General features: G+C 55.5%; 2 protein-coding genes across 4 annotated transcripts; both read right to left on the bottom strand.

Annotated features, from left to right (window-relative positions):
* Positions 1-322: 322 nt before the first annotated feature.
* Positions 323-16,408, bottom strand: BCKDK (branched chain keto acid dehydrogenase kinase). Of its 3 annotated transcripts, XM_054026928.1 has the most exons (14): positions 16,333-16,407; positions 13,758-13,858; positions 12,287-12,353; positions 11,804-12,024; positions 9,332-9,400; positions 7,640-7,750; positions 7,183-7,230; positions 6,245-6,364; positions 4,971-5,069; positions 4,621-4,694; positions 3,824-3,952; positions 3,500-3,589; positions 3,079-3,240; positions 323-1,588 (listed from the first exon to the last, which is right to left on the bottom strand). In XM_054026928.1, the coding sequence occupies exons 4-14, from the start codon at positions 12,002-12,004 to the stop codon at positions 1,444-1,446; spliced, it is 1,248 nt and encodes a 415-aa protein (XP_053882903.1). In that variant the 5' UTR covers positions 12,005-12,024; positions 12,287-12,353; positions 13,758-13,858; positions 16,333-16,407; the 3' UTR covers positions 323-1,443. The 3 variants fall into 3 exon arrangements, with proteins under 3 accessions (XP_053882903.1, XP_053882902.1, XP_053882904.1); XM_054026927.1 differs by lacking the exon at positions 13,758-13,858 and having other exon boundaries at positions 16,333-16,408; XM_054026929.1 differs by lacking the exons at positions 13,758-13,858; positions 16,333-16,407 and adding an exon at positions 15,012-15,041.
* Positions 16,409-19,073: 2,665 nt separating this feature from the next.
* On the bottom strand, positions 19,074-23,782 carry LOC128836561 (vitamin K epoxide reductase complex subunit 1-like protein 1). The gene is made up of 3 exons (XM_054026931.1): positions 23,592-23,782; positions 20,029-20,138; positions 19,074-19,942 (listed from the first exon to the last, which is right to left on the bottom strand). The coding sequence occupies exons 1-3, from the start codon at positions 23,759-23,761 to the stop codon at positions 19,716-19,718; spliced, it is 507 nt and encodes a 168-aa protein (XP_053882906.1). The 5' UTR covers positions 23,762-23,782; the 3' UTR covers positions 19,074-19,715.
* Positions 23,783-24,179: the final 397 nt, after the last annotated feature.

Genomic DNA, 24,179 nt, shown 5'->3' with positions numbered 1-24,179 from the left:
CGCAGACCATGGATTCCAAGGCCAGAAGGGATCATTGGGATCATCTCATCTGACCCCCAGAAAACTGCCCCCAAAATAATTCCTAGAGCAGAGCTTTTAGCAAAACATCCAACCTTGCGCCCGCCCACTTCCTGGAACCCAATATGAGTGACAGACGCAAGAAGCTCCATTTATTTAGCTTAAGAAAGAGAAGGGCAAAGGAGGGTGACTTGATTCCAGTCTATAAGTACCTACCTGGGGAACAAATATTTGATCATGGGCACTTCAAGCTATCAGACAAATCTAACAAGGTCCAATGGCTGGAGATTGAACCTTGAATTCAGACTGGAAACCCGGGGCAAATTTTTAACATTGAGAGGAATTAACCACTGGAATGACTTTCCAAGGGTCGTGGTGGATTCTCCATTACTGGCAATTTTAAAATCAAGATGGGATGTTTTCCTAAAAGATCTGCTCTACTTCAAACCGGAGTTAATTCGCAGAAGCTTGTATGGCTTGTGTCTGACTAGATGATCACAACGATGCTAGGAACCACAGCTCTGCCCGGCTCCCTCTGGCACAGAGTCACACGGCCGCGCCGCCTTTCAGAATCGGCACTTTTAATCGGAATCACAGCGAGATACACGTCACGGGTCTGGTTCCCCCGGCCTCCCCCGAGGAGGAGAGTCAAATCCACATCCTGCCCCACCCCCACCCCCGAAATAAACGAGAAAGCAGGAAAACAAAAAACAGGGCTCGAATTGGCATCAGCCATGTGCAGTGGGTGGGAGGGGAATCCAGCGTCCAGGCGCAACTATAAAAATCTTCCCCTGTCCAAAGTGTGAAGGGATGGGGCTGGAGAGACAGGTGGGGGAGTGAGTCTGGAGCCATGCACAGCAATAAAAGTCTTCCCCCCACTCCAATGCCATCCTTTGATTTGGTTTAGAATCATAGAATATCAGGGTTGGAAGGGACCTCAGGAGGTCATCTAGTCCAACCCCCTGCTCAAAGCAGGACTAATCCCCAGACAGATTTTTGCCCCAGATCCCTAAATGGCCCCCTCAAGGATTGAACTCTGTTTCTTCAGAAGAAGGGAATGAAACAAGGGTGAGAAAACGAGTGTGCAAGGTGCTGGCAGTGTGGAGCAACCAATGGAGGTACGTGCGCCGGGAAGCGTCCGTTGCCTTCAAAACCTGTTTGGGATTGGGGCCGACCCATGCCCCGCTCCCCTGGAATAAAGAATCCATTAGGGTGCTCCCAGGGGCAGGACTGGAATAACCAGCAGGAGGCGACGTCCTGTCCGTAAGCACCAAGTCCTGCCCCCTTGCGGAGACGCTGGGAACCCAGGAGTCCGGGGCCTTGGGATCGGGTCCGTAGATATCCAAGCACAGAGTCACGGGAAGCAAAGCCGATGTCCATGCGGAGCCGGAGGGGGCCGCGGGCCAGCGAGAGGGGGGGAAGTCTTTAGATGCGGAAACTCTCCTCCTTGCCGTCAATGTGTTTCAGACGGAGATACACGTCGGTGCCGATGCCCTGCAGGGACTGGATGTGCAGCGAGCCCCCCAGGTACTCGGCGTAGGCCCGGGAGGTCGGCAGCCCGAAGCCGAACCTGCGGCAGAGACAGACAGAAGGGGGGGTAATCACATGGGAGTTCTAGACTGAGACTGTCAGCTCTTTGGGCTACCGTAATACACCTAATAAATAACGTACATCACCCGGGACAACGGGGTCCTGAGCCATGACTGGAGCACCTAAGTGCTACCGTAATACACCTAATAATGTACAGCGCTTAGCACAACGGGGTTCTGGGCCATTACTGAGCTCCTAGGTGCTACCATAATACACCGAATAACGTACAGCACCTAGCACAATGGGGTTCTAGGCGATGACTTAGCTCCTAGGCGCGACCATAATCACAGCTAACAAATAATATTACACACAACCATAGGTGCCGACTCTGTGTGTGCTCCGGGGCTCAAGAACCCACGGGGAAAAAATAGGGGGTGCTCAACACCCACCAGCCGCAGCTGTTTGGTGGAGCCGCTGATCAGCTGTTTGGTGGCTGGCCGGAGGCGCTTGCGGGAGGGCAGAGAGCAGCGGGCGGTCAGGGAACCTTGGGGAAGGGGGTGGAGCCTGGGGGCAGAAAGAGGCGGAGCAAGGGCGGGAAGAGGCAGAGCGAGCGCGGGAAGAGGCGGAGCACCCATTGGGAAAAATAAAAGTCAGTGCCTATGCACGCAACGTACTGTAAATGGCCAACACGGAGATGCTGTGGTGGTCCTGGCCTGGGAAGCAGGACAACTGGGCTGTGTAGAAGGGGAGTGGGGTCTAGTGAGTTAAAGCAGGGGGGCTGGATATCAGGACTCCTGGGTTCTCTCCATCTGCTCAAATCTCCATCCTGTTTAACCATTTCTGGGAGCAGAGACCCCTGTTTGAGGAACAAACGGCGGCGGGGCAGAGCCACCTGGGAACCGTTTGACGACTCGTCTTTTCGTCAAAACACACGGGATGAACAAACTGGAAACTGACAAAACGTTTCGACATTTTCAAAACGACAATGTTCCAATTTTCCAGTTTGAAATCCCTTCGACCTTTGAGCTAATTAGACTGATCAGCTGGTGAAAACGGGTTGAAATCACAGAAGGGTCGGGCAGGAAAGGACCTCGAGAGGTCATCAAGTCCAGCCCCTGCGCGGAGGCAGGACCAAGTAAACCTCGACCAGCCCTGACAGGTGTTTGTCCAACCTGCTCTTAAAAACCTCTGACATTGCAGATTCCACAACCTCCCTAGGAAAGCTGTTCCGGGTCTGAACGAACCTCAGCGTTAGAAAGTTTTTCCTAAGATCTAAACGAAACGTTTCAATGGACCCAAATCGGGGGTGGGGGGGATCGGCTTTTCAATACGCGGATGTTGGCAAGATTTTGATTCGCGGACGGTGAATCTCCTCACGCTCTCGGCAATATCGGCAGGATGGGGAAAACCTGTTCCTGCCCAGCTGGGCGGTTCCCGTCGGAGGACCCATCCAGGAAGCCCCGTCGGCAGAGGATGCCGAGAATGTTACCGCGCAGCTGGCGTGGCTGCAGCTCAAAGCGCCAGACTCACCCGTGCATCGGGCCCGACTGGCCGCTGTTGACCATATCCACCATGTTCCCGAAGAGGGTGTTCATGCGCGGGTCTTGGGCGCTGGACTCCGCCGTGGTGAAGTGATAATCCGTCACCTTCTCTAGGTGCTCGTGGGGGATCCCGCCACCCCGGTCCGAAATCCTATCAGGGGGAACAGGGTCCACTCAGTACCGTGCAGCCGACAAACCACAGCTCACCCCACTTCCACCCATCTAGCTGGTCCCCACCCGGGGCAGGATCACCTATTCCCCCCCAGAGACGCCCCATCCGATCCCCGGGCAACATTTCCCCTTGCTTAATTTCATCCCCTCCCTCAGCGACCCCGGAGGAATCCCCGCTGACGTCACCGGGGGCGGGATTCCAGCCTAAGCCGGCTGTTCTCACGGCCGGCACACAGTACCTGATGATCAGGTCGATGTCGTTGTTGGCGATGGTGATGACAATGTCGGGCACGTTGTACGGAGTGTCCAGGTGAGATTCCATGGTGGCTCTGGGGAAGGGGGAGAGTGAAAAATTTAGCTTAAAATCAGGCCCCGCCTATCCGCCCAGTGCTCCCTAGAGGGGAGAGGCCCCATGTCCATTCCCCGCACCCCTGAGCCAGCCAGTCCCATGCCCTGGGGCTGGATCAGAGCCAGTGCCCCCTAGAGGGGAAAGGCCCCATGTCCATTCCCTGCCCCCCTGAGCCAGCCCCATTGCCATGCACTGGGTGGACGGGGGAGCTCACCTCATGGCGTTCTTGAGCAGCTCCGGCAGGATGTAGTCGAGGGGCATGGGGATGAAGGGGAAGCGAGCAGCCACGTGCCCATTGATCCGCACCCGTGGGGCATTCCCGTACTTGTGCTCACACAGACGCCTGCACCCGGGGAAGGGGGAGGAACAGAGCATTAGCCAGGCTGGGTCAGTCACTCAACCTCCCCACCGCACTGGATCAATCCTGATTCCAACTCCCCCGATCTAACCCACTAGCCCCCACTCCCCTCCCAGAGCTGGGGATAGAACCCAGGAGTCCTGGCTCCCAGACCCCCTGCTCTAACCCAGCAGACCCCACTCTCCTCCCAGAGCTGGGGATAGAACCCAGGAGTCCTGGCTCCAAGTCCCCGCTGCTCTAACCACTGGACCCCACTCTTGTTTATACGGACAGATTTCCCCTTCCATTACATCCCCAGCTCACCAGCCATATCTCAGGGAGTTCCCTAGATACACACAGCAGCCAATCATCTACCCTTAAAAAATCCATTCATAAATCCAGGATGATTTTTCCTTGTCGAGCACCAAACACATCTCAGCCGGTTAGTGGTTAACCAAGAACAGCAGGAGCTCTGCAAGCCACCAGCTGAACTGGAGAGGAGAACCACCCGTATGAATCCCCCTGCAGATCCAGCGAAGCGATACTTTGAGGAAGAAGAAATTTCCTCCCCTCTCCCTCCACGCTACACTTAAATTAGAGCAGGACGAAATTTAAAGGGTGTAACTCCAGGCTGTGTCCACCAGGTGGCACCACAGAGCACCATGATTCCTTACCTAGCAAAATCCACCCATTTCTCAATGATTTTCTTTGGGGAGAGACGGGTGCAGATGATTCCCACGAAGTCCGTCTGCCAATCAGAGAGAGAGCACCAATCAAGCAGGGCTTTAACACGTGTCTCATGCCCTGCCCCCCTGAGCCAGCCAGTCCCACGCCCTGGGACCGGAGAGGAGCCAGCGCCCCCTAGAGGGAGGGCTCCAGACCCAAGCGGGGCGGTTCCATAATATTATGAATTTCCAGGGGACCGACTCTAATCCGTTGGGGGCAGCCGGCTGTGTCACGTGTGTTGCCCGTTCTCGGGCGGCAAGGAGCCGAGGGGAATGGGAGAGCAGAGGCCAGGCCGTACCTTTTCCTCGTGCAGCGCCAGGTGATGGATCGCCAGCATCCGGATCCCCAGCCGGGAGGTGAGCGTCTTGTCTAGGAAATAGCGGATGACCTTCTCATCCTGACACGGGAGGAGAACAGCAGCGAAGGGGTTAACAAGACAACAGCTTAACAAAGAGGCAGTGAGGCCCAGTCGGGAGAGCACTCAGGGGACCTGGCCTGCTGGGTGATGTTGGGTAAGTCACGTCCCCGCTTTGAGCCACAGTGTGCCCATCTATACAATGGGGATAAAGATACCCGCCTCCTTTGTAAAGCGCTTTGAGACCTACGGATGGAGAACGCTAGTACAAGGAATCGGTACTGTACTGACACCGAAGCGACACGCAGAACCAAAGCCAGGTACGTCCGTATGGCTTGGACGGAAAGGGTTACTTATGAGCAAGAACCAGGAACCAGAGACAATAAATGGATACAAATTTAAAAAAGCTTAAAAATAAAACATTGATATTCTCCATGGAAACCGCAAACAAATAAAAATGGAATTCCACCATGCCTAGACATAGACAAGTGGCTTCAAATATTGAATGACAATTGAAAAAGAATCCTAAACGCAATCAGTATAATGGGATTTAATGAGCGATTACAATTCAAGAGAAAATCAACAAGAATCAATGAAAGACTAGTAAAAGATGAATACTGGTGATGAGAAATTAGCATCATAGTGGGGAACATACAGAAATAATTATTATTAATCCAAAATAATAATACAAGCATAAGGGGAATTAATAATTGGTAATAAAATATGTATTTGCCAGTAAGTAAAATATTTAATTACAAACACAGAACATGATCATTTAGACATAAGTAGGTGGAATATTGACAAAAATACTAAATGATGATTAGTCATCAATAATAATAGACGTAAAAGGTACTAGCAAAAATGATCCTTCTAAATAATACTGAATAAGCAGTAACTAAGCAGTGACAGTGCGTGTTATAATCATTCCAAGTGTCCATGTAGTGCTTTTCATCAGCAAATCTCACTTTACAAAGGATGGGATCAGTCTCATTTATGGATGGGGAAAACGACACACAAATAGGGGACGTGACTTAACCAAGCTCACCCACAGAGCACGTAGCAGAGCTGGGAATGGAACCCAGGAGTCCTGGCTCCCAGCCCCCTCTGCTCTAACCCACTAGACCCCACTCCCTTCCCATAGCTGGGCATAGAACCCAGGTGTCCTGGCTCCCAGCCCCCCTGCTCTAACCCTTCTCACAATCCCAACCCCCTGGTACCTGGATGTGTTTGCGACACTCCCGCAGCCCCTCAGCCAGCAGCGTCACCACGTCCTTGTGGTCATCCAGCAGCTGCCGGACCAGCTTGCAATACTGGGATTCTGCCTCTTGGTCCTTGATCTGGGAGGGGGGCAGAACGGAAGGGACATGAACCAGTGTGGAAGTCAGCGCCCCCCTGAAGGGGAAAGGCCCCATATCCATTTCCCCACCCCGAGCCAGCCAGTCCTCCGCCCTGGGGCCAGATCGGAGCCGACGCCCCAGAGAGGGGAAAGGGCCATGCCCCAATTCCACCAAACAACCAGCCTATGGTAAATGTATTGTGACACCTTAACCACATAGACCCAAATCCAGAACAGCAGAGATCCCGAGAGAGAGAGAAAGAGAAAGAAAAGGATGGATGGATGGATGGATGGATGGATGGATGGAGGAATCAATTCAGTTGAGATAACTGGATGGTGCATACAGAGATGGATGAAGGGATGGATCCAGTCGAGATAGATGGCTGGTGTGTACATGGATGGATGGATGGACAGATGGATGGATCCAGTTGAGATAGCCAGATGGCATGTACAGGGATGGATGGTGTATACATGGATGGATAGATGGATGGACAGATGGATGGATCCAGTTGAGATAGCCGGATGGCGTGTACAGGGATGGATGGCATGTACATGGATGGATAGATGGATGGACAGATGGATGGATTCAGTTGAGATAGCCGGATGGCATATACAGGGAGGGATGGCGTAGTGTGGGGTTGGATGGATGGAGATGTGATAACCTACGTTATCCTGATCCTCCCTGCAGATATTCTACCCTTCGCTCAATTGGTCCAGGCCTAGGATCAGTCAGTGATGGGGGAAGCAAACGTATAACCTGTTCCCGTATTTTAGCTAGCGCTTTGTGTGCTGGGGGCCAGCAGGTAACCGAATACTCACCGGGGGGAATTCGCTCAGCATCTGGAAAGCTCGGATGTACAGCTCATGCTGAAGGACGGAAAAACGAATAAGCGTAAAGCGAGGCAGGGAAACACTGACTGGCAGCAGGGTTCACCTGATAAAGCACAGGACTCCTGGGTTCTCTCCCCAGCTCTGGGACAGGAGTGGGGGCTAGTGGGTTAGAGCAAGGGTGGCTGGGAGCCAGGACTCCTGGATTCTATCCCCAGCCCTAGTAGGGGAGTGGGGGCTGGTGGGTCAGAGCAGGGGTGGCTGGGAGCCAGGACTCCTCGGTTCTCTCCCCAGCTCTGGGAGGGGAGTGGGGGCTAGTGGGTTAGAGCTGGGGGACGGAAGCCAGGTCTCTTGGGTTCTAACCCCACTCACACTACAACCGCCAGCTCCCCCATGTCCCCTTCCCCGTCACGGTGTCCCCCAGCTGTGCCCCTGCTCAGGTACGTACCACATGGAGGATGGTGGGGTTGCATCCGATGATGAAGGGGAGGCTGCGGAAGCCCTTGATGCGATGGGCGATGCGGACGGGCAGCTCGCGGTGAAGGTAATGGGCACTTTTCTACAGGAGAAAGAACTCAGAGTGTAATTGATCGGGAGCAAGGGGGCTGGAAGGCAGGACTCCTGGGTTCTATCCCCAGCTCTGGGAGGGGAGTGGGGCTAGTGGTTAGAGCAGGGGGGCCTGGGAGCCAGGACTCCTGGTTTAATCAAGCTAAAGAGGTAAGGTGCTGATCTTATGTCTGTGCCTAATTCTGTTCTTCCTCCCTTAATCCCAACCCCTGTAATCAACCAGTCCGAATTCTCCTTCTCTTTCTGTCTTAAACTGTTTTGAAGAAAAACTGCACAGCTGTTCCGCACGGCTGTTCCACAGCTGCCCCCACCCCAGAGGTAGCTGCATCTCAGCGCTGGGTGAGCCATTCCTGTGCAGAGACTGGGATGAAGGTTGCTAAAATCCCATCAGTTCATTTAACGAGGCAGGACGTAACATGCCGGGCGATCTGCCTGGAAACAGCCAGCGAACCCTCAGGCCTGGGCAGACCAGAGAACGGCGCTAAGCAACGAGGCAACAGGTGTGTCAGTTCTCAGCTGCACACACAGTGGGACAGAACCCAGGAGTCCTGGCTCCCCACCCCCCCTGCTCTAACCCACTAGATCCCACAGCTGGGGATAGAACCCAGGAGTCCTAAGAGATCCCAGCCCACAGGCTGAACGAGGCACTGGCTGGGTGTGTCCTGGCATCTGTCCTGCTAAGGAGACGCTGGCACCCATCTGTTGGCATCTTTAGGGCTGCTTCCATCCCTCCCTCACAGGACCCAACTTGCAGCCCGCAGCTCCTCCTCACCAATTCCAGCAGAACTAGAGTCGGAGTGGCCAGGACTCCTGGGCTCCATCCCTGGCTCTGAGAGGAGAGTGGGGTCTAATGGTTAGAGTAGGGGGCTGGGAGCCAGGACTCCTGGGTTCTATTATTAATTCCCTGCATGACTGTGTGATCCCTTTAAAGATTAAAGAGGCTAGGACTTTTCAGACTGGAAAAGAGGAGACTAAAGGAGGATACGATAGAGGTATGTAAAATCATGAGTGATGTGGAGAAAGTGAATAAGGAAAAGTTATTTACTTGTTCCCATAATAGAAGAACTAGGGGCCAGCAAATGAAATTAATGGGCAGCAGGTTTAAAACAAATAAAAGGAAGTTCTTCTTCACACAGCGCACAGTCAACCTGTGGAACTCCTTGCCTGAGGAGGTTGTGAAGGTTAGGACTATAACAGGGTTTAAAAGAGAACTGGATAAATTCATGGAGGTTAAGTCCATTAATGGCTATTAGCCAGGATGGGTAAGGAATGGTGTCCCTAGCCTCCGTTTGTCAGAGGACGGAGATGGATGGCAGGAGAGAGATCACTTGATCATTGCCTGTTAGGTTCACTCCCTCTGGGGCACCTGGCATTGGCCACTGTCGGTAGACAGGATACTGGGCTAGATGGACCTTTGGTCTGACCCAGTGTGGGCATTCTTATGTTCTTCCCCCCGCTCTGTGCCTCAGTTTCCCCTGCATGTATAACACTCTTTTCCCATCCAGTACAGTTGGGTTCAGTTTGAGCTCTCAGGTGGGTGTCTGCTGGGGGGCTGTGCCGGTCCCCAACTTACCAGGAGGTGGCTGCCATCCTGCGACCGTCCCGAATACAGCATGGTGGTGGGCGTCAATCTCACGGATGGCTGGAAGAGAACGGAAAGGAGGCGGATTAATGTAGGGTCCAGAGCACCGTCTGAGGGCAGAGCAGGGAACAACAGGCGGATCGTGGCAATACAGCTGTGGGGCATAGTCGCTCCCAGATGGGACATGGGGGGTGGGTCTGTGGGGTGTCCACGGGAACAGAAGAGAGAGAGGGAGTGTCAGATGGGGAAAGAATGGGACAGGAACTCCGAGAGAATGAACAAGAAAGCAACAAAAAAAAGCAAGGAGAGGGAAAGTGGATGAGGAAGAAAGGAAAGAGAAAGAGGGAGAGAAAAGAGCAAATGAGAAAGAAAAGAAAGACAGGAAGGCATGAGGAAGAAACAAAAGGAGCAGGAGTGAGGGAAAGAATGAACGAGACAGGGAAGAAAAAGGAGAGAAATGGGATTGAATGGGGAAGAAATGGCAGGAAGCAGAAAGGAGTGAATGAAGGAAAGAAAAAAGAGAAATGGAGAGAGAAGAATGAATGAGGAAGAAACAAAAAGGAGGGAAGATTGTGAAAGACGCAGCGCAGAGGGAGAGAAATGAACTAGAGGAGAAAGAACAGGGGAGGTGGAGAAAGGACCTTGATTCCATTCCTCTGGGGACCCCCACACGGGGCTGGACCCCCCCGAGCCAGCACATTACACACACACACACACACACACACACAGAATAGCCAAATGTCACGGGATTCAGGAAGGGGCAGTTCGGGGGAGGAGGAATTGGAAACCCCAACGCAGCAAACACCACCAGGGTCTGACACACTGGGGGATCCCAGGCTAGATGGGCCCGTGGGTCTGATCCAGGCGGCAGGGGAGGGGCAGGATACCGGGCTAGACGGGCCCTTGGGGGAACCCCGGACTTGGTCGTGCCAAACACCTGAGCTGGCAGTCCCCACGGCTTTCGCTGCCAGGAGGCACATGGGAGCCCAGACCTGCTGCTGGGACCAACGCCCCAGATTCCCCGGTGATGAGCCAGCACCCGCCTTGGGATGCAGAGCAGTTATAGTCGTCCTGACGCCTTCAATCTGCAAGGCCTGGGAGGGCCGTGGGGGTAATGGCTCCCGTCCCCCAGCCTGTTCCCTTGTGCGGCTGTTCCCCAGCTGCCCCGCCCCAGAGGTGGCTGCATCTCAGCACCGGGCGAGCCATCCTTATTCCTCCAAACCTGGGCCTCACAATTCAGCCCCGTCTTTTAACGGGCTGGGGCCCAGGATTTGGGCCTCCCCTGGCTGAAGTGTGGGCTCTTTAGAGGGGAAGAACAGGAGTTGCCATGGATACCTAGGCAACCGAGAGGGTTGCCACGGCAATACTGCTACCTGCCCAGCAAGGGGGAAGGGGCTTTCAAAGGACACTCATTGGAAAAAGCAAACCGGAAATCAAAAGTAGCGAATGCAATGCAAGGGGTGGGGGGCTTCAGATCGGCACCTTCATGGCCGGATCAAAGCCAGCGCCCCCTAGAGACCCCGTGCCCCGTTCCCCACATCCCCTGAGTCAGCCAGTCCCCGCCCTGGGGCCAGATTGGAGCTGGTGCCCCCTAGAGGAGAAAGGGCCCCATAACGTCTGTCTCCAGTCTATTTCACTAAGGCCAGATTAATACCTCCTGGATTGGCAATGCATCCCTTCTTCTGTGGCACGTGTGTGCATGTTTTATTTGCCAGCGGCTGAAGTTAATATTTAACTCCCCTCGAGTACAGGGGACGGGCGGTAATTCTTCAGCAAGTCGCCTGGTTTCTCTGAGTAAATATTTGGCTGCTTAACAGTGGCTCATGCTGCCAACATGCTGTTCCCCGCCCCCTTTCCCCTTCCTATTTAACACACTGGGACCGACTTACCCCGCTGCACAGCCACTGTAGCAGGGAATGAATCTGGGTGAGTAACTGCTGTCTCAGCGTGGGGACATGAGCCAAGAGAGGAACAGATGACTCACATACAAGAAATGGGTCGCCCAGCGCGGAGATGCAGCCACCTCTGGGGTGAGGCAGTTGGGGACCAGCCGCGCAGCGAGGCCATAGGGGGTCGGCTCAGCTGGCGCTGAGATGCGGCTGACTCTGGGTAGGGCACAGCAGCCGGCTAACACGTGCGGTGCGCAGGGCTTTGGGACAGGAAGTGAAAAGGAATCCTGTGTCCAACTGAAAGAGCAGAAGGGAATTTGGGAGGGTAGAGTGGAGTCACTGGAGCTGGAATTTGGGCAGGATCTCAGGATAACTGAGCCCCACCCGGCGCTCTGCAGCACAGCGCCCCCTAGCACCACACTGGGGCATTGAGGCCAGCTGTGAAAGCCCTCTCCCACACTCCCTGCAGCACAGCACCCCCTAGTGCCACTCAATGGGTTTGCCTCAGTTTCCCTCCAAGCACTGAACGTCCCCTCTGGGAGGGGAAAAGGCTGACTGAGCCAACGCCCCTCACCTTCTCCGCTGCGACGTCAATGGCTGATTGGTTGTAGAAGGAGGTGACTGTCTTGGATCGCTCTCGGGCCAGCTCCACTTGGTGGTTATCCATGACAGAAGTGGACCGGTACCGGAGGGCGGGAGACAGGAGCCAGTGCATGGAGGGGGCCCGGTTCCCCGTCCCCCCCAGCTCCATCCTCAGCAGCGCTTTCCACAGCATCTTCCTGCCTTCACAGACACCTGGAGGTGAGAGACAGGAACACTCAGAACAAAGCTGGCACTGGGATGCGGCTGCCTCTGAGGTGGGATAATGAGCGAACAACCAGACATAACACCACATGGGGATGGCTCGCCTGGCGCTGAGATGCACCGCCTCTGGGGTGAGGCATCTGGGGGGGAATGGCCGCACTCAATGGGGCGGTCTGGGCTGCAAACATGGGCCCAATCTTGGTTAGGAACTCTCAGCTGCTCTCATAATAGACGGTCTCCAGAAGTCACTTACCTCAGGTGAACTTGGTTATTTTGTGGTGGTTTCCTTCCTTGCCAACAGCGGGGAGCACCGTTTCCATCTAAAAGAAAAAGACACACAGTGGGGATTTCACATCCTCATGAAGAGATAATAATTCACCCCCAGGACTCCTGGGTTCTACTCCCCCGCTCTGCTCCAGCTTCCCGGTGGCATCCTGGGACAGTCGCCGCACCTGTCTGGGCCTCACTTTCCCCATCGACACAACTGGGAGATTGATCCTGCCTTTGTCTGTTTGAATGGCAAATGCTTCGAGGCAGCGACTGCCTCCCGCTGGGGTCTGCGCCGCACCAGGCATGATGGGGCCCCCGATCTCAGGCAGGTGGAGGGTCTATGTGACGGGGACCTTGATGTCGGTAGGGGCGCGAGAGGTTCTGGGTAGCACCCAGCATGATGGGGGCCCCGAACTTGGTCAGGGTAATAACCTCTGGGTGTACTGAGAAATTCCGAAAAAGAGAATGTGTGGATTAAACAGGGTAAGTGACAGACAGAAGGGTGTTTACGGGATAGGCAGACAGATGAGACGGGTGGATGTGGATAGATAGATAGATAGATAAGAGGTGTGTATGGGGATAGATAGATAGATAGATAGATAGATAGATAGATAGATAGATAGATAGATAGATAGATAAGAGGTGTGTATGGGGATAGATAGAGAAAGCACGCTGTTTGGAGATGGACGACTAGCTACAGACGAGAGAACGGATGCAGAGGGAGATAAATAAAGAGACTGACAGAGAGATCAGAAAGTGACCGAGACACCTGTTGAAAAGCTGGGGGGGAGGAGGGGGAACCTGGACAGATCACTGAGGGCCTGGCTAGAGAGAGAGCAGATTAAAGAGAAACCCGGGTGACGTGTTTTGTCCTTGGCTTGCCGGATCTGCTCCCTGTGGAGCCCAGCCAGCCGAAGAGCTGACAGGGAAGAGACCAGGTGGACAGAGTGGGAAGGGGAGGAGGGGGGCAGAAATGCAGAGAGAGATAGAGAGAAAGAGCGAATCAGTGACTGAACGGAAGAAGGCCAAGCACCGACCTGCGCCCGCGTGGAAGGAAGCCCCTGGACTCCAGTGCCCACGGAGCGGGCGTCTCTGCCCAGCCACTGACTGGGCAAGTCAAACATCCAGCGTGGGGTTACACGCGCCCTGCCACCACCAGGTGCCCGGCCCATTGGCCCCATCCATCCCCGCCCCCATTAGCCAACACCTCCTGCCCCCGTGACACCGGCTGCCGCAGCCAACCAAGGAGCACCCTGCCTATCCGCCCAGAGAGGGGCCCACGGGACCATCCAGGGGGTGGATTTGTGCACCAGCATCTGGACCGTGCTGCCGAGGGGGTGAGGGGGTGTGGAGGGAGTCAGAGAGCAGATGGATGAGTCAGACAACCCAAGGACCTAGGGATGGCCAGACATCCTAGGCATGGACAGACACCATAAGGACAGGCAGACAGACACCTTAGAGACAGGCAGACAGAAGACCAGACATCCTGCAGATGGACAGACAGATACCCTATGGACAGACAGATGGACAGGCACCCTATGGACAGCCAGACAACCTAGGGACAGATAGACAGACAGACATTAAGATGGACATGCCAAGGAAGGATGACAGACAGACTGACATTCCAGGGACCTAGGGATGGGCAGACGCATGGACAGAACCAGGATCCCCCAACGGTCCGTGCAGGGTCTTCGTTCCCAGTTCCTCCTCTCTCCAGCAGCCCCCCAACATCACCCCCAGCCGAGATACCCCCTCCCCCACACTCTAGATCAACTCAAGCTGCTGCTGTGATGCACAGCCAGTCCCCTTACCCAGTCAATCCCAGATCATGCCGGGGTGGGGGAGGTCATGGGGGGAACCTTTCCTTCTGCGGCCCTGGTTCAAATCCCAGGAGCGGCCAGAGGATGGGGCCCCTGCCAGGCGGACGTTTGGCAAGATGAATTTGGTGGGTCCGGGCGTCACCCGAAGGCCAGCAGAGAGGGCAAAGTGAGGAGAGCCTCATGGACACGGGGTTATTGGCGTGGGCACAGAAGCCAGGAGTCCTGCCTCTCAGCCCCAACTCCACTAGACCCCACGCCCCTCTCGGAGCCAGGGAGAGAACCCAGGAGCCCTCGCTCTCAGCCCCCCTAGACCTCACTCCCCTCTCAGAGCTGGGGAGAGAACGCAGGAGTCCTGGCTCCCCGCCCTCTGTAACAGACATGGGTGGTCAGATTTTACCTCAGGCCACTGGCATTTAGCCCTGGCGTGACCCACGCACAGACGAGAGGATCCAGAAGGGATGCATACCAGGCCCCACCCCAATCGCTCTGTGCCACCTCGCCACCCACAGAAGAGCCATCTGCCACCAGACATCGAAGAGGAGAGCAAAAATGTCAGGACTCCTGGGTTCTATCCCCAGCTCAGAGGGGGAGTGGGGTCTAGTGGGTTAGAGTGGGGGAGCTGGGAGCTAGGACTCCTGGGTTCTCTCCCCGGCTCTGGGAGGGGAGTGGGGTCTAGTGGGTTAGAGCAGGGGGGGCTGGGAGCCAGGACTCCTGGGTTCTGTCCCCAGCTCTGGGAGGGGAGTGGGGTCTAGTGGGTTAGAGCAGGGGAGGCTGGGAGCTAGAACTCCTGGGTTCTGTTCCCAGCTCTGGGAGGGGAGTGGGGTCTAGTGGGTTAGAGCAGGGCGGGCTGGGAGCCAGGACTCCTGGGTCCTGAGGCTATCCACCCACCTTGTCCTGGGGTTGGAACAGCTGTTACCGCGGCCCTCTGGGAAGGCAGCGATCACACTAACAGCAGAACAAGGCTCCGTTTGTCAGGCTGGCGCGGTCGGATTGCGAGCGCTCTGCAAACGTGCATAGCAGCCTTGCCTGCCCCACCCCCCGCCCTGTCCTCAATTCACCCCCAGTAGCTATGACCCGTGGGGATGGTCTCTATGACATGGAGGGGAGGGGCTGTGTTCCCACAATGCAGCCTGTTCAGGGAGAATGATTTCAGCCTGCCCCCAATATACAGTCCCACGTTGATGGAAGGGGGCACTGTGTCTTGCGACCCCACAGGTCTCTTTAGCCTGCTGCACTGGGACGGGGCGATATGCGAAGAGTGATCAGGGCCATATACTGGGTATAATGCCTGCTCTGAGGCTGTTATGAGGCCAGACAGGCTTCCCCAAGCCCCAGGTGAGCTTGGAGGGGATACCAGCCCTGGACAGACTGTCCAAGGCATGTGGCGCTGGGCCAACAAGCCACGGTCCATCTAGGTACCATGCTGCATACTGCATAAGGCACAGCTAAGGCATCTAAATTACCCCCTTGTGTTCACCGAGCTCCAACCCAGACAGATCGCAGGGCCGTGGGGGGCTAGTGGGTTAGAGCGGGGGGGGCTGGGAGCCAGGACTCCTGGGTTCTCTCCCCAGCTCTGGGAGGGGAGGGAGTAAAAAACATTTATCTGTGGTCCAGCGTGGTGCATTTCAGGTCTTGCCCCAGGGTGCCCGTATCAGGGGCAGGTACGTGCCAGGCCCCCAGGACAGTCCATCGCCCTCTAGCCCGGGCTCTTTGCACTCCAGAAGGCAGAGCGGGGGCCGGCGGAGCCGGGACAGGACAGCAGGAGTCCAGCCCTGGCAACGGGGACGTACAGCACCGGCGCCTGCCCCCACCACGGCCAAGTCACCGGCATCAAAGCATTGCAGGAGCATCCCTGGCACCCAGCTCCACCCCTGCAGACCCTGCTCTGGGGATGGAACCCAGGCGTCCAGGTCCCAACCCTGCCCCCACCACCCCTCTAACCACTAGACCCTGCTCCCCTCTCAGAGCTGGGGATGGAACCCAGGAGTCCTGATCACCCAGCCCCGCCCTGCTCTGACCACTAAACCCCACTCCTCCCCCTCCCCGGACCGGGGGTGGAACCCAGGTGTCCGAGGCCGGACTCGAACCTGGGGATCAGAAACCCTAGGGCCCGTTTCCCATTCCCTTGCACCACATGGGGAAAGCAGGGAATGGTACAGCCCCACCCCCTCCCGCCGCCACAGTGGTACGTTCTAAAGGGGGCCCTTACCGCCAGGTGCGGGGCCTGCAGGGTTCCACTCTGGGGGACCGGAGCGAGCCAGCTGCCGGCGTTGCTGGAAGGGCGGGGGGGCACCGCAGCCACGGCGCAGCACGGGAGCAGGGTGTCTTGGGAAACGTAGTCCCGCTCGGCCGCCTTCCCTAGGCAAGTCAACAGGAAAGAGCCTTCTGGAGAACTACAAAGCCCAGAAGGCTATGCGGTGAGCACGGGCTTCATGGTCGGCTGACGGCGCAAAGCCTCATGGGGAACGTAGTCCCAAAGGGCAGCTCCATGCAAGTCAATGGGAAAAGCCTGCTGGCCTGCCTGCAGTTCCCAGCATGCTCTGCAAAGGGAAAGGTGCCTCTCCCTGCATAAAAAACAGCACAATGCCTCATGGGAGGTGTAGTGTTGGAGTGAAGGAAACTTCTGTGCAGAAGTCACTAGCAGCCAGGACTCCTGGGTTCTAGCCAGGGCTCTGTGAGGAAGTGGATTTGATCTGGGAGCCAGGACTCCTGGGTTCTTTTGTTCATTATTTCTACTACAGAAAAATCTAGAGGCCCCAGGCTCAGAGCAGGTTATGTGCAAGGTGCTGTACCAACACTTAAAAAGGGCATCCCTGTGCCAAAGAGGAGAGGGGACATTTATCTGTTGATGTGGGGGTGGAGAGGGGGCACAATTTAAAAGTTCTGGTGGTTGCAGCAGACTTCAGGACAGGTACGCAAGAGACAAAGGAGTTTTGATTTCTAGAACTGCTTTTGATGTCACGTTTTACAATACTATGTAATAGCAGATGGAGACTGTTCCAAAAGAAAGGTACCTGGGAAGAAAATGGTGGTTATATGATTCATATGTGCATTAAAAATCTTAACAAGAAAGTTGTCTTAATAGATGGTTAAGAGCTAAGGCCAGTTTGTACACAGGTGGCTCTGACACTTGAAATTCTTTTAAAGAAAACACTCAAATTATTATGCATTCTGTCATTTGCTTCTTTGATGTGCTATCTGAAAATAAAGTGCCAGAATCAATCTTGTGAATAAATATAATCCCAGCACAACCACGTTTACTTTATTATTACAACCAAACCATGTGAGGTTTTGATCAAAAAAAATCTCTATTTTAGTGAAAATATTGTTTGGAGCAAAGTAACAGTGTGTGCAGAATTGCATTTCTTTCCCCACCAAAAGACAAACAAACATGTTTTGTATAGAGGTCGGCATAGATACCCCTTGGGTTTTAATTACCCAAATCTCTCGGGTATAAATTATTAGATAAATTACTTTGGATAAAATATAGCACCAATTCTGTTAAAACAACAAGGAGTCCGGTGGCACCTTAAAGACTAACAGATTTATTTGGGCATAGGCTTTCATGGGTAAAAAACCCATTGTTACCACACATTGCTGGCAAGCATAATTTAGACACAGTTGAAACAGTTTTAATATTAATATTGGAGCTTATTAATCACAGGGCAATTTAGCCTTCTTAGTGTAGAAAAAGTCCCAACTTCATTGTCTTTTCACCATAGAACAAAGCTAATAACACGTACACTATTAAATTAACTTAGTTTAAATGTACACTGTCCTTGAACCGCTTTTCAGAAAAATAAGTAAAAAGCCAAATAAAATTCCAAGGCCTAATGAACATATTTGCGAATGCTATGCTGACTGAAAAAGTGAAAATCATGGGAGAACAATTAAGGTGAAGGGTCAAAGACACCCGTTGGTTATGTTATTAAGGCTTGAAAGTTTGGAAATAAACGACTGCACACACACATATTTTGAACCCACTCCCTGCAAAAAATATAAATCCTGGCAGAAATATGGGGGGGCACATGACCCCACTCCCCACACGTCGCCTCAGCCAAAGAGCTTAACAGACAGCTGCACCCACCTCTTCCACTGACCTGCAGTGTGACTTCGGGCACATCCCTACCCCACTCTGTATCTCAGTTTCCCCATGTGTCAAACAACTATAATGGTATCTCACCGGGGGCAATGAAGATTAACTAACTTGAATTTGCAAATTGCTTTGAGATGGTAAGTGGAAAGACTCAAGGGGAAGGGGAGATTAGACATTCAGAGTCCCTCCTACTGACACACGCAATTTAGGATTACAGCAAGCAACAGAAGATTTAAGGTCACGCGGGCCCAATTGCCCAGTCAGTGAAATTAACACGGAGGGAAATCTGAACCCTATGCATCTCTGCAGCAAGCACAGCTGACCTGTGGAACTCACCGCCGCAGAAAAGCAGAGATCAGAGACTGCATTTAGGTGACTTGTATCCGGGGTAGCCACGTTAGTCTGTATCTACAAAAACAACAAGGAGTCCGGTGGCACCTTAAAGACTAATAGATTTATTTGGACATAAGCTTTCGTGGGTAAAAACCTCACTTCTTCAGTGAGGAAGGGCCGGGCCAGTTTATTTACCTGCTGACACGGCAGGTTCGGCCGATCGCGGCCCCCACTGGCCGCGGTTCGCCATCCCGGGCCAATGGGGGCAGCGAGAAGCGGCACAGGAGAGGGATGTGCTGGCCATGGCTTCCCACCAACCCCATTGGCCCGGGACGGCGAATCGCGGCCAGTGGGGGCCGCGATCGGCCGAACCTGCCGCGTCAGCAGGTAAATAAACTGGCCTGGCCCGTAGGGTGCTTGCCCTGGCGAGCCGCGTGCCGAACGTTGCCGACCCGATCTACGCACTGCGTGGCTCCCAAGTTTCTAAAGGGTTAAATAACAAGACACCAAACACACCCAGCTGCCTGTTGCTGAGGGCAACTTTATTTCAGCTACAAAAATGTGCTTTTGTCCACAATCAGCTGCCAACGGACAACTCCAGCTGGTCTCTTCATTGGCATATTGATTTGGTCCACAGTGCCCCCTGCTGGTCAGTTAACGAAAGTACCGCTGTCATTGCAGCAGGGGATGTACAAGCCAGGGATATGTAGGGCTAGACTGTGTTCTGGTTGACTCCATTCACACTGAGTTTATCAAGATCACAATCCAGCCCTGCCTCCATTGATGGCAGTAGGGTCATACGTCTCTCACTCTCCCTCACACTCGCACACACACAACTGGTCCCTGCTGGAAAGAATCGAGGTAGGGTGAGAGCAGCTCTGCCCCCTCCTGCTGGTGATGAAACCTGATCTCCCGTGTGTGTCTCATACAGTCCCTTGCTGTGTGCCACGTAACCATTGTAACCCACCTTACACCAGCATTTTGGTTAAGCCAGAAATGACCTCAGTTTGTGTTTAAAGGGTGATGGACCCAGGGTCTGATCTGGTTTGGCAGGGAGGGGGCAGGGTACCGGGCTAGATGGGCCCCGGCTGCTATACAAACAGGGTTTATTATCGCAACTGACGTTCCAGGAGGGGGCTGGGCCGGGGCTCCCCCAGCCACGCTCACTGCCCCTTGGGCTTGGCGCAGCGCTGCCCACTCCCGCTCAGGCAGACCAGACGCTTGTAGTTGAGGAGGAGGAGAGCGCCGTTGAGCAGGTAGGTGGTGACGCACACCAGGCAGAAGTCGTGGAGCACGAAGAAGAGGATGTAGGCCAGGTAGAGCGAGCCGGCGATGGAGACCACGGAGGTGCCCACCAGGGTGACGGCCGCCAGGGTGCTGGGAGAGAAGCCTGGAGACGGTTAAAGACAGGGCTTGTTAGACTATCAGGCACCAGCCTGCCCCGTGGGACGGGGTAGATGCCCCCCAAAAACTTACCCAGCAGTGTCTGTAGGATGTAGAAGACGATGCCAAATAAGCTGTTGGGCTGATTGAAGACACTGTGTTTCCCCAAGAGATCTTCCACCAAGCCAAAGCCACGGCCCCACCTGCAGAGAGAAATGGGGACGTAGAACTAGGGGCTGCAAGGCGGCTTGCTGTGTACAGACAGCGGCTCTCATCTTCCACAATGTGGACTCTGCTCTAACCACTAGACCCCACTCTTCCCAAAGCCGGGGGGACAACCCACGAGTCCTGACTCCCAGGCCCCTAACGCCTGCTCCAGCTGGGGGGGGGGGGGGCAGGGAGCTCTGATTCCTGCAGCCCCTAGCGCAGGGAGCTCTGCCCCCTGCCTATTTGCTGCCTCCCCCCTTGCAATTTTGATGCCAGTAACAAATTCTGATGATAGTTCAATTCACACCCCCTGCACTGAAGGACCCCACTGAGCTGAGGCTGGGGGGCAGCAGGGGTGGGCTGGCTCAGCTGAGTGGAACAGCCCCTGGGGCCCTAATAGGGACCAAAACCAGGTTACATTGCAGCTCCCGTGGGCCTGGCAATTGTCAGCCCCTACGAAGGCATGAGCCCCTACATACGTGGCAGAAATCGAACACCCTGGCAATGACTGACAACGGCCCCCACCCATCACAGTGCGGCAGGCGGGACTGGTAGCCTAGGAAACGCTTTCATTGATAAAAGCTTCCCTCTTCCCCACCCCCCCTCACAGGAGGGAAGCCAGCTGTTTATCTCGCAGCCAGATGTTTCAGGGTGTTTTCCACTGCGAGGGGAGGGGGGAGCACAGGCAGAATGAGCGCGTGCACATCTGAGGTGCACACAATCAGGCCCGTACACAGCCAAACACGAGTCCTGACAGTATCAGAACTGGTGTTTCACCCACACCCCAGATTCCCACGTGTGTGTTTTTCACCGAGATCGGGGCCCCCCCATCATGCTGGGCAAACCTCCCCCGCCCTCCCTGAGTGAAATCAGTGCCCCCCGCGTGCCCGGTACTGCATGGACCCGACTTGCCCTTCCCTGACTGAGACAGGGATCCCCGTCATGCCAGACACTGCACGAACCCCCCAGCCAAAACCAGATCCCCCACTGCTCCAGGTGCTGCACAGACCCCGCCCTCTGCGACCAAGATTAGGGCCCACCATTGTTCCAGACGCTGGGCAGACACACAATGAGAGAGGGTCCCTGCCCCGCAGAGCTGACAGGTCCCTTCCAGTCCTAGAATCTATGAATCTATGATAGTTCTCCCCGTCTTACAGATGGGGAAACTGAGGCCCAGATGCAGCATCTGAGGCGGAGCTGGGAACAAAACCAAGATCTCCTGGCTCCCAATCTAGTGCCTCACTACATGGCCCAGTCCCCAGTGGTTCTGTTGACAGGCCAGGGTCATTCCCCTTCCACCTCTCTCTGCCAGCGATAAAGCGTCCGTCACCTCTGCCCCATCCCTGCGTTCAATCTGGCTGTTTGCAGAAGACTGAGTAAACTTAACCCTGGTTCTTTCCCTCCGCCCCTCGGAACATTTTCCCCCTCTACTACAAAGGACAGCAATTCACTCCAGACCCTTCAAAAACATTTTTAAAAGACGTTTCAAGGGCCTCCAAATGAAATGAAAAGTAGTTTCAAGTGCTCCGCTGTCTTCCAACTGAAAAGTAGTTGCAAGTGCCCCTCCCCCCCCAATTCCTTTGCCAAATGTTTGCCATTTATAACCACATTTATCTATATTTTTTAAAAACTCCCCAGTCTCGGTATCTTTACAGTCACTCCTAGAAGCACCAAAGAAGGATCAACAGCCCACAGCGCCAGGCGCTGTACAAACCAGGGCCAAGATGACAAACCTTGCCTCTGAGAGCTGAGCAAGAGCTCTGAGCTCCTGCGAAACCACGTTGTAGCCACTGGGCTGGTGGGTCCGGCTCACTGAGGGTCGCCAGATTTGGGAAGAGGAATTCCCCCAGCTCAGACTGGCAGGGACCCTGGGGCAGACTTCACCTCCCTCTGCAGCGTGGATCACCTGGGCACATCTCAGCTAATCCGTTCCCTGGCACCGCGAGGGCCTCAGGCATTGGGGCCCCCTCAGTTTTGCCTGTTCTCTGCCTGATCCCACTCAATGCAGAGGTAACTGGGTGAAACTGACCAGCCTGCGCTCTCCAGGTCAGACCAGATGATCTCAGGGTCTCTCTGGATCTACCAAACAAACTGGGGGAGGTGGCAACACAGAGCACAAAGGGGACAGGCTGGAAACAGAGATGCCAGGTCATCAGCAGGGCTAAGGCAGCAGGAAAGGACTAAGTGGAGAGTGCACAACCACAGGGCTCTCCCATGGAGTGGGAAAGCACATAGGGCCTAGGAGGCTGGGGTATGCCTCCTGGGATAGGGGCATGCCTCCTGGGATAGGGGCACAGGGCTGCAGCATGGCATAGTGGTGTGGTCACAGCACAGGGGGCAGCAGGGTGGAACACAGCGTATGGGATTGGGGCAGCAGAGCTATTGCACGGGGGGCTGGGGCAGTTGGGGGACTAGCGCACAGGGAGGGCAGGAGCACGGATGTCACTGCACAGGGAGACTGAGGAAAGGGGGCTATAGCACAGGGATGTTGCAGTAGGGAGCAGGGGAAGTTCATCCAATGGGGCTGGGGCTGCAATGGGAAGCAAGGGTCATGCAATGGGGCTGGGCTGTTGCAGTGGGGAGCAGGGGTTGCAGTGGGACAAGGGGGAGTCATGCACTGGGGCCAGGTGTTGCAATGGGGGGAGAGAAGTCATTCCATGGGGCCGGTGGTGGGGAAGGGGGAGTCATGCCATAGGGCGGGGGGTTGCAAGAGGGCAAAGGGGAGTCATACCATGGTGCCGGGGGTTGCAATGGGGGGGAGGGGGAGTCATGCCATGGTGTCGGGGGTTGCAATGGGGCGAGGGGTTGCAATGGGGGAAGGGGGAGTCATGCCATGGTGCCGGGGGTTGCAATGGGGGGGAGGGGGAGTCATGCCATGGTGTCGGGGGTTGCAATGGGGGGAGGGGGAGTCATGCCATGGTGCTGGGGGTTGCAATGGGGGGAGGGGGAGTCATGCCATGGTGTCAGGGGTTGCAATGGGGGGAGGGGGAGTCATGCCATGGTGTCGGGGGTTGCAATGGGGCGAGGGGTTGCAATGGGGGAAGGGGGAGTCATGCCATGGTGCCGGGGGTTGCAATGGGGGGGAGGGGGAGTCATGCCATGGTGTCGGGGGTTGCAATGGGGCGAGGGGTTGCAATGGGGGAAGGGGGAGTCATGCCATGGTGCCGGGGGTTGCAATGGGGGGAGGGGGAGTCATGCCATGGTGTCGGGGGTTGCAATGGGGGGAGGGGGAGTCATGCCATGGTGTCGGGGGTTGCAATGGGGGGAGGGGGAGTCATGCCATGGGGCGGGGGGTTGCAGAGGAGCAAGGGGGAGTCATGTCATGGTGTCAGGGGTTGCAATGGGGGGAGGGGGAGTCATGCCATGGTGTCGGGGGTTGCAATGGGGGGAGGGGGAGTCATGCCATGGGGCGAGGGGTAGCAATGGGGCCGGTCCCCCCCCCCGCTCACCTGGAGGTGAAGACCTTGGAGCAGCTGACGGAGGGGCTCAGGTCGCACATGGCCCGGTACCCGGGGTCCCGCTCCCGCGAGCTCTCCACGTGCAGCGCGTACACGGAGAGCGCCAGCCCCAGCGCGCACAGCACGAGCCGCAGCGCCCGCTCCCAGCCCGGCGCCGCCATCGCCTGCTGCCCCAGGGCCAGGCATGGGCTCGCCCCCACTGGCCCACGCACCTGCCAATCAGCAAACGGCTCCGGCCCATTGGCTGCCCCTACAGGAAGTGGGACGGGGGACGCAAGGGATTCTGGGATTTGTAGTTTTATGTACCAGTGGAGGAGAAGGGGGACCTGTGGCGCTTATGGGGAGGAGTCTAGTGGTTGAACCAGAGCCCTGGGGTAGTGGGGGCTCCGGGGGCTATTTAAAGTGCCGGGGCTCCAGCTCCCTCTGCTGCCTCGGTCCTCTAAATAGCCACGAGAGCCCCACAGCTTCCCCAGTGCTCCGGCAGCTATTTAAAGGGCCAAGGTGGTAGAACTAGGGGGGCCCCTGCCCTGCCTGCAGCCAGCCCCTGCTGCACCCCCTGCCCTGCCTCCAGCCCCGCAC

This window comes from Malaclemys terrapin, chromosome 4 (genome assembly GCF_027887155.1).
Source record: "Malaclemys terrapin pileata isolate rMalTer1 chromosome 4, rMalTer1.hap1, whole genome shotgun sequence".
Classification (NCBI taxonomy): Eukaryota; Metazoa; Chordata; order Testudines; family Emydidae; genus Malaclemys; species Malaclemys terrapin.
The sequence above is the reverse complement of the archived record's forward strand: the minus strand, read 5'-3'. Positions and strand labels throughout refer to the sequence as shown.

What these genes read in the sequence shown, in the direction of transcription:
- LOC128836561 (XM_054026931.1), bottom strand. Translation starts at nt 23,761, where the DNA reads ATGGCGGCGCCGGGCTGGGAGCGGGCGCTGCGGCTCGTGCTGTGCGCG. An exon ending in TCCAAGGTCTTCACCTCCAG is followed by an intron (nt 20,139 to 23,591) that starts GTGAGCGGGGGG and finishes TTCTCTCTGCAG; the next exon opens with GTGGGGCCGTGGCTTTGGCT. An exon ending in CATCCTACAGACACTGCTGG is followed by an intron (nt 19,943 to 20,028) that starts GTAAGTTTTTGG and finishes AACCGTCTCCAG; the next exon opens with GCTTCTCTCCCAGCACCCTG.
- BCKDK (XM_054026927.1), bottom strand. Translation starts at nt 12,004, where the DNA reads ATGCTGTGGAAAGCGCTGCTGAGGATGGAGCTGGGGGGGACGGGGAAC. An exon ending in TGCTGAGCGAATTCCCCCCG is followed by an intron (nt 6,365 to 7,182) that starts GTGAGTATTCGG and finishes CCCCCCTCCCAG; the next exon opens with ATCAAGGACCAAGAGGCAGA. An exon ending in CAGTCGGGCCCGATGCACGG is followed by an intron (nt 1,589 to 3,078) that starts GTGAGTCTGGCG and finishes TCTCTGCCGCAG; the next exon opens with GTTCGGCTTCGGGCTGCCGA.